This window comes from Salmo salar, chromosome ssa13, assembly GCF_905237065.1.
Source record: "Salmo salar chromosome ssa13, Ssal_v3.1, whole genome shotgun sequence".
In the NCBI taxonomy this organism is placed as follows: Eukaryota; Metazoa; Chordata; class Actinopteri; order Salmoniformes; family Salmonidae; genus Salmo; species Salmo salar.
Window position 1 is genome coordinate 37,098,142 of NC_059454.1, and position 16,655 is coordinate 37,114,796.

Sequence of the window (16,655 nt, forward strand, 5' to 3'; positions counted from 1 at the left end):
TCCACCTGACAGGTGTGGCATATCCAGAAGTTGATTACAAAGCATGATAATTACACAGGTGCACCTTGTGCTGGGGACAATAAAAGGCCACTAAAATGTGCAGTTTTGTCACACAACACTGCCACAGATGTCTCATGTTGAGAGAGTGTGCAAATAGCATGCAGAGCAGTTGGCAGAGAATTTAACGTTAATTTCTCTACCATAAGCTGCCACCAACGTCGTTTTAGAGAATTTGGCTGTACGTCCAACCGGCCTCACAACCGCAGACCACGAGTAACCACGCCAGCCCAGGACCTCCATATCCGGCGTCTTCACCTGCGGGATGGTCTCAGACCAGCAAACCCGACAGCTGATAAAACTGAAGAGTATTTCTGTCTGTAATAAAGCCCCTTTCAGGGGAAAAACTCACTCTGACTGGCTGGGCCTGGCTGGGCCTGGCTCCCCAGTTAGTGGGCCAATAAATGTAAAATGTAAATGTGAGCCTATGCCCTCCCAGGCCCATCCAGGGCCTAATGAATTTATTTAAATTGACTGATTTCCTTATAAGAACTGTAACTCAGTTAAATCATTGAAATTGTTGCATGTTGCGTTTATCATTTTGTTCAGTATAGATAAAGTTGAATGGGTTGGGGGGATTGGAAGGGGTTTTATTTATTATTTTAAAAATGGGGGGGTGGTAGAAGTTAGTCGGGATTCATTATTATTATAATATTTTGTATTATTTTATTAATTATTTAAAAAAAAATCTTAGTAGTATAGAATTAGGCAGACCAGCACAGTAGGTGGCGGCATGCACCTTTACGTTTATTTGCGAACCGCCATGATATCAGAGAAGAAGAAGAAGCTTTTCTAGCCGAGTAGATAAACACACTTATTATTAGGTTTGTATAGCGATTAATGCAGATTTAATTAACTACCATATACAACTCAATTAGTTCTCGTTTCGTTATATTCGAATAATCAGTGTTCATATCGCTGTTTCCCTGAAGAGAAGTAGCTCATGTTGGAGATAGTTTGCTAACGTTGGTTATCTCAATATGGAGAGAACGAGGGAGCAACATGGCATGCAATGGTCGCAGGGTTAGCTAGTCAACTTACTTGGTTTTAAAGGTAAGTTCGATAGCTATTTACGTACTAGCTAGAAGTGCTATCATAATTTAACTTCATATTAACACGACAAACCACGTTGAGTTGTAACGTTAGCAAGGTAAAACATTCATCCACAATCATTCAAGTTCGCCAGGCAACGTTAGTTACGTTACTGAGTTAGCACAGTAACATTATGCCATATAGCAAAGCTTTTCATTTGGTACATTCGCTAGTTACTACACACAGCATTTAAGTTACCAGTCATTCTAGCTTAAATATCTTTAATGTGGAATACTGCAATACCTGCCAGCTTTGTGATGACATTTTGTGGTCCATACAATCTAGAATGTATTGTCAATTCGTTTGCTAGGCCTATATTAAACCAATAGTCTTTACACTGGTACTGAACTGTGTATGTTTCATGGCATTTCTCTTCCAGTTTGGTAGCAAAAGACATCTACCAGGCTGTAAGAAATTTGCAGTTTGGAATTTTGTGGCCAGGGATCGAGAATTTGAGACAAGTTCGACTGCAATCAATTTCCACGCGTCGTCATGGCTTGGGCTCTGAAGTTGCCACTCACTGATGAGGTGATTGAATCAGGTCTGGTCCAAGACTTTGATGCCAGTCTCTCTGGCATTGGACAAGAGCTTGGAGCTGGGGCGTACAGTATGAGGTATGAATCATAATTGGAAGTCTATTGAAATGTTAAAATGTCAAGACATAGTACTTTGTACTTTTACATAGAAAATCAGTATATGTCAGTGAAAAAAATAATAATACTGTTTTACCTATTCAAGAGTAGGCCCTATCATATTTATCAGTTAGCCTATAATGAGTTGGTGGCCGTCGCTCTCTAGTAATTTGTCCTTTTGGATGGTGTCGGGTGGTGCTGCTTTAAATGTTAGGAGTGTGTGTTTTCAGTTCAGAGAGCGCGTCGGCCAAAGAACCTATGAATAGTGAATCTGTAAAGTAGTTTGTTATGGAACGCATACCTCAAGTGGAAACGGCCTTCTAAATCTAGGCTACTGTTTACTTTCAGTATATTCCATACTAGAATAGAATGCATTTAGAATGTATCCTATTCTCAATGTTGCTAAATTGTCACTCCCAAGCTATAGTTTACCATTTGCTTACTATTTGTGTTGGTGGATAGGACAGCTTCTCAAAATACTTACACACCACCAAAAACGTATGTGAAATGTTTTTTTTTTTGTATTTTGTTAAACATATCACACCCATTTTATAGTGGTTTTACAGAAAAAGCTTTTTTTTGCCAGTAATTCACGAGTTAGCCCATTCATAGACGCTAACTACATTTACCACCTATTGACGATAGTATCTTCTGGCCAGGGGAATTTTATTAAGAGCCCCCAACGCTTGCTCTAAACGTTAACACGCATTGCTTGCGGGACTGTTTTGGAAACATAAGAAATGTGTTTTTCATATCAGGGTGAAATAATAATAAATAAAATGTTTAAAAAAATTACAACACATCTTTTGTGTAAACAGAAGATTGGACACCACAAACGTGTTGTCACGGGAACATACTGTCTGTAACCGTGTTTAAACCGGTTAAAACAGTGTACAGTAAGTGGCAATTATTTTGATGTGATATGAAAGTAAAGGGCTTTATGTTGCACTCCCGAGTGGCACAGCGCTCTAAGGCACTGCATATCAGTGCAAGAGGCGTCACTACAGTCCCTGGTTCGAATCCAGGCTGTATCACATCTGGTCGTGATTGGTAGTCCCAAAGGGCGGCGCCCAATTGGCCAAGCGTCGTCCAGGTTTGGCCGGGGTAGGTCGTCATTGTAAATAAGAATTTGTTCTTAACTGACTTGCCTAGTTAAATATATATTTTTACATGTTTCTAGAACCGTACTGCAATTGAGCTTCGATTCACGTTTAGATGGAGCATTTGGCTGCCAGAGCCAATTCACCTCTAAACAGAACATGTAAGGTCCTTGGACTATAAAGTGTAATGTTAGGCTCCTTTAGTCCATTATTGGGCTAGCACATGTCTAACCTTTTTGTGTAGGGGATACATCCCTCTCTTTCAGACTGCTCTTTTGTCAGTATTGTAAGTGTTCTGTTACATGATACTAAAGTGCCTCAATTGTCAGTATAATTCTTATGTTGAGAGGGAGGATGAGATACCCAGGCTGCATACCAAAGTAGTTGATTGCACAAGTTTTTACTATCGTAACTAATGAACTGTGAAGAAAGTGTGTTATAAATCACTTGTTATTTTCCAGTGGCTTCTAGTGATATTAATTTCATTTACATTTATTGGGTGGGTAACAGAATTTCCTCACGTTTATTTTTTAAGAGTTGAATTTACCTTTTCAATCTGTCTCGTATTCTGGAGGTACAAGTTCTGTTGAGTTGTTTCAGACAGCTCTTGATAATTTGCCAATCTCATGTACTTGTAAAAGACCTTGGCTTGCCATTTCATTGACCATGTTGTCATGCGGTTCTTTCTCCAGCGACGTGCTGGCCCTCCCCATCTTTAAGCAGGAGGAGTCTAACCTGCCCTCTGACAGTGAGAACAAGATTCTTCCTTTCCAGTATGTTCTGTGTGCAGCAACCTCGCCTGCTATCAAACTGCATGATGAAACGCTTACCTACCTCAACCAAGGTTAGCATCTGTCTGTTTTACATTACATGCTTTTGTTGTGAATTTGATGCCAATTTAAAAGAAATAGCCAGATTGTGTGTGCATACATACATACACATTGCATTTGTAAAGTACTCAGACCCCTTGACTTTTTCCAAATTGTTACTTTACAGCCTCATTCTAAAATTGATTTAAATTGTTTTCTTTCCGCATCAATCTACACACAATACCCCACAATGGAAAAAGCAAAAACAGGTTTTTATACGTTTTTGAAAATGTATAAAAAAGAAACTACTGAAATATCACATTTACATAAGTATTCAGACCTTTTACTCAGTACTTTGTTGAAGCACCTTTGGCAGTGATTACAGCCCCAAGTCTTCTTGGGTATGACGCTACAAGCTTGGCACACCTGTATTTGGAGAGTTTCTCCCATTCTTCTCTGCAGATCCTCTCAAGTTCTGTCAGGTTGGATACGGAGCGTCGCTGCACAGCTATTTTCAGGTCTCACCAGAGATGACCGATCGGGTTCAAGTCCGGTCTCTGGCTGGGACATTGACTTTTATTTATTTATTACCACTTTCTCTCCCCAATTTCATGGTATCCAATTGGTAGTTAGTCTTGTCCCTTCGCCGCAACTCCCGTACGGACTCGGGAGAGGCGAAGGTCGAGTTCCGTGCGTCCTCCGAAACACAAGCCAGCCAAGCTGCGCTGCTTCTTGACACAATGCCCGCTTAACCTGGAAGCCAGCCGCACTAATGTGTCGGAGGAAACACTGTACACCTGCCGACTGTGTCAGCGTGCACTGCGCCCGGCCCGCCCCGCCCCAGGAGTTGCTGAAGTGCGATGGGATTAGGACATCTATACCGGCCTAACCCGGACGAAGCTGGGCCAAGTGTGTGCCGCCCCATGGGTCTCCCAGCTGCCACAGAGCCTGGACTCGAACCAGGATCTCTAGTGGCACAGCCTTAGATCACTGCGCACTCGGGAGGCCGACATTCAGAGACTTGTCCCGAAGCCACTCCTGCATTGTTTTGGCTGTGTACTTAGGGTTGTTGTCCTGTTGGAGGTGAACCTTCGCCCCAGTCTGAAGTCCTGAGCGTTCTAGAGCAGATTTTCATCAATGATCTCTCTGTACTTTGCTCTGTTCATCTTTCCCTTGATCCTGACTAGTCTCTCAGTCCACAGCATGATGCTTCCACCACCATGCTTCACTGTAAGGATGGTGCCAGGTTTCTTCCGGAAGTGACGCTTGGCATTCAGGCCAAAGAGGTAAATCTTGGTTTCATCAGACAAGAGAATCTTGTATCTCATGGTCTGAGAGTCTTTAAATGTCTTTTGGCAAACTCCAAGAAGGCTGTCATATGCCTTTTACTGAGGAGTGGCTTCTGTCTGGCCACTCTACCATAAAAGCCTGATTGGTGGAGTGCTGCATAGATGGTTGTCCTTCAGGAAGGTACTCCCATCTCCACAGATGAACTCTAGAGCTCCGTCAGAGTGACCATTGGGTTCTTGGTTACCTCCCTGACCAAGGCCCTTCTCCCCCGATTGCTCAGTTTGGCCGGGCGTCCAGCTCTAGTAAGAGTCTTGGTGGTCCCATACCCCTTACATTTAAGAATGATGGAGGCCACTGCTTTCTTGAGGACCTTCAATGCTGCAGGAATTTGTTGGTACCCTTCCCCAAATCTGTGTCTCGACACAATCTTGTCTCGGAGCTCCATGGATAATTTATTTTGACCTCATGGCTTGGTTTTTGCTCTGACGTGCATTGTCAACTGAGGAACTTTATATTGACAGGTGTGCCTTTCCAAATCATGTCCAATCAGTTTAATTTACTACAGGTTGACTCCAAGTTGTAGAAACATCTCAAGGACGATCAATTGAAACGGGATGTACCTGAGCTCAATTTCGAGTCTCATAGGAAAAGGCCTGAATGCTTATGTAAATAAGGTATTTCTGTTTTACATTTAACACATTTGCAAACATTTCTAAAATCCTGTTTTCACTTGGTCATTATGATAATTTTTTTTGTAATCCATTTTAGGATATAGCTGTAACCTTACAAAATGTGGGAAAAGTCAAGGGGTCTGAATACTTTCTGAATGCACTATATATACAGTACCAGTCAAGTTTGGACACACCTATTCATTCAATGGTTTTTCTTTATTTTTACTATTTTCTACATTGTAGAATAATAGTGAAGACATCAAAACTATGAAATGACACATGGAATCATGTAGTAACCAAAAAAGGGTTAAACAAATCAAAATATATTTGAGATTCTTTAAAGTAGCCACCCTTTGCCTTGATGACAGCTTTGCACACTCTTATCTCAACTAGCTCCATGTGGTAGTCACCTGCAATGCATTTCAATTAACAGGTGTGCCTTGTTAAATGTTAATTTGTGGTATTTCTTTCCTTCTTAATCAGTTGTCTTGTGACAAGGTAGGGGTGTTATTCAGAAGATTGCCTTCTATTTGATAAGAGACCAAGTCTGTATTATGGCAAGAACAGCTCAAAGAAACAAAGATAAATGACAGTCCATCATTACTTTAAGACATGGTCAGTCAATGTGGAAAATGTCAAAAATTGTCTTCAAGTGCAGTTGTAAAAACCATCAAGCTCTATGTTGAAACTGGATCTCATGAGGACCGCCACAGGAAAGGAATTGCCAGAGTTACCACTAGGACAAGTTCATTAGAGTTACCAGGCTCGGAAATTGCAGCCTAAATAAATAATTATATGGACTCTTTGTTATTTATTTTTATATATATATATATATATATATATATATATATATATATATATATATATTTCTCTCACACACCCTCAGTGCCCTCAAAGTATTCATACCCCTTGACTTATTCAACATTTTGACAGTCGGAATAAAAAATGTATTAAATGTATTTTTTTTCTAACCCATCTACACACACAATACCCCATAATGCCAAAGTGAATACATGTTTTTAGAAATGTTTGCAAATTTATTGAGACTTATACAGAAATATCACATTTACATAAGTGTTTACACCACTTAAGTCAATACATGTTATAATCACCTATGGCGGCGATTACAGCTGGTAGTCTTTGTGGGTAAGTCGCTTAGAGCTTTGCACACCTGCATTGTACAATATTTGCACATTGTTCTTTTAATTTTTTTTTAAGCTCTGTGAAGTTGGTTGTTAATCATTGCTAGACTGCCATTTTCAAGTCTTGCCATTTAGATTTTCAAGCCAATTTAAGTCAAAACCGTAACTAGGCTACTCAGGAACATTTAATTTTGTCTCGTAAGAAACTCCAGTGTATATTTAGCCATGTGTTTTAGGTTATTGTCCTGCTGAAAGGTGAATTTGTCTCCCAGTGTGTTGGAAAGCAGTCAACCAGGTTTTCCTTTAGGATTTTCCCTGTGCTTAGCTCTATTTTGTTTATTTTTATCCTAAAAAAAGTCCCTAGTCCTTGCTGACAAGCATCCCCATAGCATGATGCAGCCACATGCTTGAAAATATAAAGAGTGGTACTCAGTGATATGTTGGATTCTCAGGACATAAAGTCCATTTTGACAAATTGTTTGCAGTTTTACTTTTGTGCCTTTTTTAGCAACATTTTTTTTTATTCTGTACAGTCTAATTTTCACTCTGTCATTTAGGTTAGTATTGTGGAGTAACTACAATGTTGATCCATCCTCTGGTTTCTCCTATCACAGCCATTGAAACCCTGAAACTGTTTCAAAGGCCTCATTGGTCTCATGGTGAAATCCCTGCACGGTTTCCTTCTTCTTTGGGAATGGAGTTAGGAAGGACGCCTGTATCCTTGTAGTTACTGGGTATATTGATACACTTTGGATGGTGTAACTTCACCATGCTCACAGGGATATTCATTGTCTGCATTTTTATGTTTTACCAATAGGTGCCCTTTGCGAGGCATTGGAAAATCTCCCTAGTCTTTGTGGTTGAATCTGTGTTTGAAATTCACTGCTCGACTGAGAGACCTTACAATTATCTGTATGTATGTATGGGGTACAGAGATGAGGTAGTCATGAAACAAATCCTGTTAAACACTTATTGCACACAGTGAGTCAATGCAACTTATGTGTCTTGTTAGGCACATTTTTACTCTGGAACTTATTTAGGCTTGCCATAACAAAGGGGCTGAATACTTATTTACTCAAGACATTTCAGCTTTTCACTTTTAATTCATTTGTAAAAATGTCTAAACATAATTCCACTTTGATATTTATGTGCTATTGTGTGTAGGCCAGTGACAAATCTCAATTGAATACATTTTAAGCTGTAACTCAACAAAATGTGGGAAGTCAAGGGGTTTGAATACTTTCTGAAGGCACTGTGTGTGTTCCATCTATCAAAAGATTCTGTTTCGATTTCAGGACAGTCTTATGAAATTCGAATGCTTGACAATCGGAAGTTGGGTGAACTCCCAGAAATCACTGGCAAAATGGTGAAGGTAAGATGAACAAGAATGGTGAGTCGTGAGTGAGTGATTGCATGGGTCTGTTCCAATGAGAAAGACCACATGGGACAATCAGTCATAGTTCCTCAGTGACGTTTTCTGTGTGCCCCCAGAGCATCATCCGCGTGGTCTTCCATGACCGTCGTCTTCAGTACACAGAGCACCAGCAGCTGGAGGGCTGGCGCTGGAACAGGCCTGGAGACCGCATCCTCGACCTGGGTAAGCTGTCTGTCATGGGTGGTGGCCTACTCTGGGTGAAGAAGGATAGGAGGGTGCTGCTTTTAAGACTTTAGCTGCTGTGGCACTGACATGGTTTCAAATAACACTGAGTTGTTTCTTCAGTGAAATAAATTATAGTTGACAACAGGCTGCATAACATAGACTGAGTGCTCACACAATCCTTCTGATAACTTGTCTCGTGTTGCTCCATTGTAGATATCCCAATGTCAGTTGGCATGGTCGACCCCAGGGCTAACCCTACTCAGCTTAACACTGTGGAGTTCCTGTGGGACCCTTCAAAAAGAACCTCTGTTTTTATCCAGGTAGCATGATAAACACACCCACATGGTTGTTTTCATAATGCTGGTCGTAGCTTATCTTCTAACGTCAGTCCGAGGCTATCTGAATGGAGTGGAAACAAATGGGTTTTCAAGCCAAATAGAGCTCTCACCATGTTTGTACTGAATAAAACTAATAGTTTTGTCCTAATATGACAACTTTAGCAAAATCCTTCAGTTTTCAAATAGGCGTGCCGATTCCTTGTTTTAGGTTCACTGCATCAGCACAGAGTTCACTATGCGGAAGCACGGGGGAGAGAAAGGCGTGCCTTTCCGCATCCAGATCGACACTTTCAAAGAGAATGATGGCGAAGAGTATACAGAGCACCTGCATTCTGCCAGCTGTCAGGTCAAAGTCTTCAAGGTGAGAAGAAAGTCTGACCAAAGACATTTACTGTTGCCATAAAGCGTCATTTGATCCTGATCACGGTACTGTCCATTATAAACAACTTTACCTCACCTGTGGCAGCCTAAAGGTGCAGACAGGAAGCAGAAGACAGACCGAGAGAAGATGGAAAAGAGGGCGCCTCAGGAGAAGGAGAAATACCAGCCCTCGTATGAAACCACCATCCTAACAGAGGTTAGAGTCAGTGTGTTGAGTGAATGGGATGGAGGAAAATGTTGGATATGGAGAGGAAGATGTGGTAGCAGTCAGTATGAAGTCTAAGGAATGAAGGAACATGAGCAAAATTATGCATCCTTTAATTATTTGTGTCAGTAATATCATAATGCATAGAAATTCTGTACACAGGATTTCTTCATGAAGTAATAACTTACATCTGGAATGCTGGATTATGTAAAGAGCCTAGGTCCCTCCCTACTAGAATAACAGAAATGTTCTCTTGCAGTGCTCTCCCTGGCCAGAGGTCACCTATGTAAATAACTCTCCATCACCTGGCTTCAACAGCTCACACAACAGTTTTCCAGTGGCAGAGGGGTAGGGATCAGGACATAAACATGCAGCCAGCACTGAACCACACTGCTTGTTACAAATTGCTTATTTTGTTTTATATTTTGTTTTATATGTACATTTATAAAAGATTATGGGGGGATGCAATGTCTAATACTTCTGTTCTTTGTGAATGTCTGTCTGTTTTCCTTCTATTACCAGAATGTCCATCTCAACCTTTTCATGTTCTTTTTCTCTGTCCCTCCCAGCAATGGATCCCCCAGTCACCAGCCAGAGCTAGTTGTTCAGGTAGCAGATGTAAGTACCTGTGTCCCTTCCCTTTGTGTGTCCAAAACCCACCTATGGGTCACAGTTTCCTGCACCATCCCTTCCCATGTCACCAACCCCCACATCTACATGTTTAAAGTCCAGCTTTTTTCACATAACTGATGTTGGCACATTGTGGTCATGCTTCAAGTTTGCCTTTTGCTTTTGGCAGCAGCACTAGTGAAATACTGTAGGAAATTGTCGGTAGTGGGCTATTTAAACTGAAGTGTAAGAATGAGGGCTGAGGCTAGGAGACTGGCTATGTAACTTTGCAATCAGTACGTTATTTTATTTTTAAAGCAGCACGACTTTACATCTTGTTTTCACATGATAGATGTCAGTTTCTGTTACCTGTTCTCCATTGATCACATTTGCATGTAGTCGAACATATTTACCAAAATAATGAATACGACAAAACTGTTTTGTACTTTGCTTAAATGGTTTTCTGTCTGGAAATGATTGGCAACAGTTGGGAAAAGCAAAGGCTATGCATTGATTTGGTTTAGAATACCTGACTAATTTATAAGAACCTGCAGAATGAGAAATGTAATGAAAAAAAAATGTGAATAGGTCCCTTTGCTTTCAACAGTTTTATTAATTTGTGCGAACATTGAATTAGTGCAGTGCTCATATTGAATTGTTTTTCTCTTGTGACTCCCTCTGTTTTCCCATTTATGGATACATAGAACACCAGTTATGTATACATGGGTAAAACATGCCCTTTGTTTTTAGGTCCATCAAAGCAACCATTTAACTACTGTAGTAGACTGTCCTCCATTAGGAATCTGTATCACGTGCATCCCCAATGATTTAATATGGTTGATGGATGAAAGACCTTGAAATGAGCCTAGATAGCCATGTCCGTGCACCTGTCAGTTGAGTTTTATAAAGGGTGTGTACACCTTTTCTCCCTTCTTTCCCCTGCATTATTATCCAATATAGATTGAAAGCTGTCTGACTGATACAATTGTAAGTTTCCAACATTTTCTAAACGTCTGACTCTGATTTAAGATGCAGACTTCACGGTTTAGACCAACTCAAACAGAATGTGAAATATTCACGGATAATATATCTTTAAACGATTGATTGCACTTATTAACCCTATTACTTGCCGTCTGATAATGATAAATATGTATCCAGTTGTTTTGGGTAGTTTGTAATCATTTGTAGGCAGCAACATCTGCCTTAACTCTCCCTAAGGCCTGCTTGAATTTTTTACATGAAAAAAAAAAAAGGTGCAGTTTGTCGAACGACACTAATATTTGCCTGAGTGCCGGTCTGTTTGTGCCATCATGCAAACTCCTTGTCACGCATTGGCATGACAATCATTGGCAATAGAGTTGACCAGAGCACAAACAGATCTGGAACCAGCCTGCTGTAATACTCCCAATACTTGTACCAGCATTTATTATAACGCTTCTACATGATGTACGTAATAGTCATGTAACCATTGCATTTCAAACTAGTTTTGACATAAATGCTGTGCCGAGTGTGTGTATATAGCAATAGGATGTAAAGTGCATTTGGAAAGTATTCAGACCCCTTCACTTTTTCCACGTTTTGTTATGTTACAGCCTTATTTAAAAAAAAATAATAATAATCCCTCAACAATCTACACACACTATGTGGGAACTCCTTCAAGACTGTTGGAAAAGCATTCCAGGTGAAGCTGGTTGAAAGAATGCCAAGAGTGTGCAAAGCTGTCAAGGCAAAGGGTGGCTACTTTGAAGAATCTCAAATATAAAATATATTTTGATTTGTTTAACACTTTGTTTTTGGTTACTACATGATTCCATATGTTATTTCATAGTTTTGATGTATTCGCTATTCTATAATATAGACAACAGTACAAATAAAGAAACCCTGGAATGAGGTGTGTCAAATTTTGCCTGGTACTCTATGTAAATAAGGTATTTCAGTTTTGCTTTTAAATTTGCAAACATTTCTAAAAACCAGTTTTTCCGCTTTGTCATTATGTGGTATTGTGTGTGTGTGTGTGTGAATTGTTTTTTAGAGTAAAGCTGTAACATAAAAGTTAAGGGGTCTGAATACTTTCTGAATGCACTGTATTTTGACAACGTCACTGTTTGCACTGTCAAAATATCACTCCTTGTGTTTTACCCCCATTATAGATAGAAATACATGAGCAAAGTTTTTGGGGGATTGGGAAGGTTTTGAAATATGACGATACAATTTTAAAATTGAGACATTCTGCTTTACAGTTGCCATCCCATCTACTTACAAGAGACAGTGAAAGTCTCCATCAGGTATATATGAATTTATTTGATGGTTTCTAGTTTGAATGTCGTTTTTTGGCTTTCAAAGCAAAAGTGAGATACAGTTAACTGTCAAAATGAAGAAAACGCGAACATAGTGTCTGAATAGGCCGTTAGGCCACCACAAGCCAGAACAGCTTCAATGCAGCTTGGCATAGTTTCTACAAGTGTCTGGAACTCTATTGGAGGGAAATTTCATCATGTGGCGTTTCGTTGATGGTGGTGGAAAACGCTGTCTCGGGCGCTGCTCCTGAATCTCTCATAAGTGTTCAATTGGGTTGAGATCTGGTGACCTGAGACACACACAAACACACACACACTCCCTTTAAACCCCTTATGTTCCTTTGAGACCCCTCTTTCAAAGTGTGATCTCTTCTAGACATGGTAGCCAAAATAATGGACATCTGGGCATTTTTATACTTTACCCTAAGCACGATGGGATGTTAATTTCATAATTAACTCAGGAACCACACCTGTGTGGAAGCATCTGCTTTCAATATACTTTCTATCCCTCATTTACTCACGTTTCCTGTATTTTGGCAGTTACTTGTACATTGCATGTCTTCTCTGACCAGGCTCCCAGCATACATGTTTGCGTGTGTGTAGAACAACCAAGACCAAAACAATTTATTTCTGTGTGCAGATGTGGATGACTGCTACCGTGGTCTACTGTAATTTTTGTGTGTACTGTCTCTTTTGGGACAAACAGAACCTGTTACCCGCGGCAACACCACAGGATGCACAGCAGTGGCTCCATAGAAACCGCTTTTCACCGTTCTGTCGGCTCTTCACTAATTTCTCAGGTAAGAAGGTCATGTATAGATATATATATATATATTGTCAACATTGTCATGTTGTGGAAGTCGGTCTAAAAGTAGGCTGATTTGTTCCAGGAGCTGATCTGTTGAAGCTGACCAGGGAAGATGTCATTCAGATATGTGGGCCAGCAGATGGTATTAGGCTCTTCAACGCGTTGAAAGGACGGTTAGTCTTCTTTCTTATCACTACTTCCATATTGCAGCATTCAAATGCCTATCGAATTTTATCACCATTTTTTTTTAAAGTGAAGTTTGTCAGCTTATTTCGCTGTGTGTGTGCAGGGTGGTACGTCCCAGGCTGACGGTGTATGTGTGCCAGGAATCCCAGCAGGCTCGGGAACAGCAGCAGAAACACGAGAACGGAGACGCAGCTAGCAGCACTTTTTTCGGTATGGGTGTGTCTGTGTGTGTGTGTGTGTTCTACTCTGAGTATACCAAATATTAAGAACACCTTCTTAATATTGAGTTGCACCCCCCCCCTTGCGTTTAGAACAGCCTTGATTCGTCGGGGCATAGACTCTGCAAGGTATCGAAAGCGTTCCACAGGGATGCTGGCCTATGTTGACTCCAATTCTTCCCACAGTTGTCAAGTTGGCTGGATGTCCTTTGGGGGGTGGGGGTAGACCTTACTTTATACACACATGGGAAACTGAGCGTGAAAAACCCAGCAGTGTTGCAGTTCTTGACACAAACTGGTGCGCCTGGCACCTACTACCATACCCCGTTCAAAGGCACTTAAATCTTTTGTCTTGCCCATTCACCCTCTGAATGGTACACATACAACATCCATGTCTCAAGGCTTAAAAATCCTTCTTTAACCTGTCTTCTCCCCTTCTTCTACACTGATTTTTGAAGTGTTCATCAATAAGGGATCATAGCTTTCGCCTGGATTCACCTGGTTAGTCTGTCATGGAAAGAGCAGGTGTTCTTAATGTTTTGTATACTCAGTGTATAAAGCTGACACATGCTTACCTACTTGCTGATGGCGGTGCAATGCATCAAATGGCATAATGATAGCTCTCTGTTTGTTATGGCATACCACACTGTTTCATGTTTTATTAGTGGTATGTACAGGATACACATGGTATACACCGTCCAACGAAATGTTTACTTGCAGGTTCCTTCTCAACAATGCAACAACAATAAGAAATAATATAAGAATAGGAACATAAAGTAAATGGCAGTAGAATAGAATAAACATTTTAATACAGGAAGGCACTATTTATAGTCCAATATTTACACATGGATTGGGGGGCAAGGTGCTACAACAATTATTGATAATGTATTCCTGTACACGTCTGTTGTCTTCTGCAGTGTACCATGCCATCTACCTGGAGGACTTGACAGCAGTTGAGCTGACAGAGAAGATCGCTCAGCTCTTCAACATCTCACCCAGACAGATCAGTCAGATCTTTAAACAGGGACCCACTGGTATACATGTCCTGGTCAGTGACGAGGTAAGGCTGTCTTTAGTCTACCTTTTGTGTTGTCCGAACAGGCACCCTATTCCCATGTTGTGCCCTAGTTTTGCTCAGAGTCCCAAAAGGGGTGCGCTACACAATAGGGTCTGATTTTAGACGCAGCCTTTGTCTCTGGCTCAGTCTGCCTTAAGACTGTCCTAATGTATACAACGTTATTGGCCTCTAAGACGGTGTCTCTCGTTTCTCACAGATGATTCAAAACTTCCAGGATGAAGTATGTTTTGTTTTGGATACAATGAAAGGTGAGTGCCATTCAGTTGTTTTCTTTTACCACAAATATTGGAGGGTGGAGAAGTGTCTGTGGTAGCTACGCTTGTAAAATCACCCTTCATGATATAGGCGCTGTTTTTTTAATCCTCAGCTGAGACGAACGACGGCTACCACATCATCCTGAAATGAAACTGTCTGGGGGATTGTCTAGCCCCCGCTCTCTCCTGACGCCCAACCCTGCCAGCCCCTCTACAGCCTTAGCCCCTGATGTACCTGGACCGTGCTGAAGATAACCCGATCGTTTTGCTCAACGATTCTCTAGAGGCTGCTCGCTACGGGGAACATTTTGGCTGAAGCACCTTGGCCATCCTCGATACCTTATTGTCTTATTTTAAAGGAGTGACACTATTTGAGCTGCCATATTGATGCAACTCTCCAGTCTCCTCCCATGCTAAAAACCCTTTTTAAATGGTTGCATTTTCCTGCTTTGTCGCTCATATGTTTGAAAAAGAGAATGGAAGACACCCTGTCACTGCTTCAGAATCAACGACTTTGCTGTCTTGTTTTTAGAATTCAGTCTTGCATGGGAAGGGATCCACAACAAGAGATGCAGAGTGCGTATGGTCTCCGGTCTCCATCTCCTCCTCGGCTGCTGGACATCAAGGAGTCGTTTTGTGAGGACCGTGGTCATGGTTAAGTAGCTACGGCAACAAAGCTTGCACAGGATATAAAATCTTAACTAGGTTAAAGATACAAAAGGGTTCTAATATCCCATAATTCTTTGCATAAATGCGGAAGCATTCTAGACCACGGGACCAGCAATGTGAGCGAAAATGACTGGAAGCAGTACAGAAAGTGTAAAAATAAAAACAATTGTAGAGAATTTACTCAGCAAGCACATAGCATAACTGTTTTATTCATTTATAGGTTTTTCAAATGATCTACAGCCACTATTACTTGGATTTCCTGAACGCTGGTCATGTTTTCAATGCTAATCCTGTGGAATCCAATAGCGGCGCTGGTCCCATGAATTTGTTTATTTGGAATTATCCAGGTTAGGACAATGTAATATCTTCAACCTTAAATCTGAACAGGAAGTGATGTCATAATGGAAAATGAAAGGGACACTTGCAGCATATATGAGATCCCCTCTGTCCTCCCAGTGAGCGCTGTGCTCCTGTGAAAGCCCACATCTGTCAAGTTGTATTTGTGTTGTCCATCTGTGCAGCTTTTCTAGGTCTTTAATCACTGTCGAGACCGTGTCAGTATACTGTTCTGTTCATGCCTCCCCGTTATTCATTAAACTGATTGACATCACTTTCTTTATTGACCACACACCGTGGCAACACCAGCAACCTACTAGTCTCTGTCTTGCCTGCCAACCCTATTTACCGTTATACTGTATTTATCACTTTACAGTGTCATTACGATGGTTTTGGACAATTTAACTTTTTTTGTAGTAGATGGTTGTTTAAAAGTGTGAATTTTAAATAATGTTTTTCTCTGACTGTTTTTATAAACGTGTAAACGGACGTGTTTCTACCTTGTTTAGAGAGAAGCAGTCTGCATTGTTTTGGGATATTACCACTATCAAGTATTAATATATAATAGTGGGTTGTTTAGGGTATACCAAAGCTGCATGTGGAAAGCTAGAGTTGGTTCCCATTCAATAAGGTTCTACTGAACGCTAGATGTTGCCCATCTTTGTCCCTCATCCAAGTCATCAGAACGATTAAACTACCTTACCCATACATTGCCTGTTTTGTATTTTTCTCTGCCTCGTTTTGGATGGGCACCATTGAGAAAATGTTTTAGACGCCCTGCCACTGATTTGGTCATCTTGGTTAACTCAGAACTTAAATCTCGCATAATTTGGTCAGATGCTTGATTTACGTAATGTTATGACAAATGACGGAGTTGGTAAAC

At 40.8% G+C, this 16,655-nt stretch overlaps 1 protein-coding gene across 4 annotated transcripts; it reads left to right on the top strand.

Annotated features, from left to right (window-relative positions):
- The first annotated feature begins 802 nt into the window (after positions 1–802).
- On the top strand, positions 803–16,480 carry LOC106567167 (transcription factor CP2). Of its 4 annotated transcripts, none has more exons than XM_014136158.1 (18): positions 803–1,110; positions 1,529–1,763; positions 3,574–3,725; positions 8,089–8,165; positions 8,285–8,390; positions 8,607–8,713; positions 8,940–9,092; positions 9,198–9,308; positions 9,577–9,665; positions 9,887–9,935; positions 10,887–10,913; positions 12,167–12,211; positions 12,930–13,023; positions 13,114–13,204; positions 13,321–13,433; positions 14,353–14,495; positions 14,710–14,761; positions 14,881–16,480. In XM_014136158.1, the coding sequence occupies exons 2-18, from the start codon at positions 1,642–1,644 to the stop codon at positions 14,916–14,918; spliced, it is 1,569 nt and encodes a 522-aa protein (XP_013991633.1). In that variant the 5' UTR covers positions 803–1,110; positions 1,529–1,641; the 3' UTR covers positions 14,919–16,480. The 4 variants fall into 4 exon arrangements, with proteins under 4 accessions (XP_013991633.1, XP_013991634.1, XP_013991635.1 ...); XM_014136159.2 differs by having other exon boundaries at positions 13,321–13,427; XM_014136160.2 differs by lacking the exon at positions 10,887–10,913.
- The last annotated feature ends 175 nt before the right edge of the window (positions 16,481–16,655 follow it).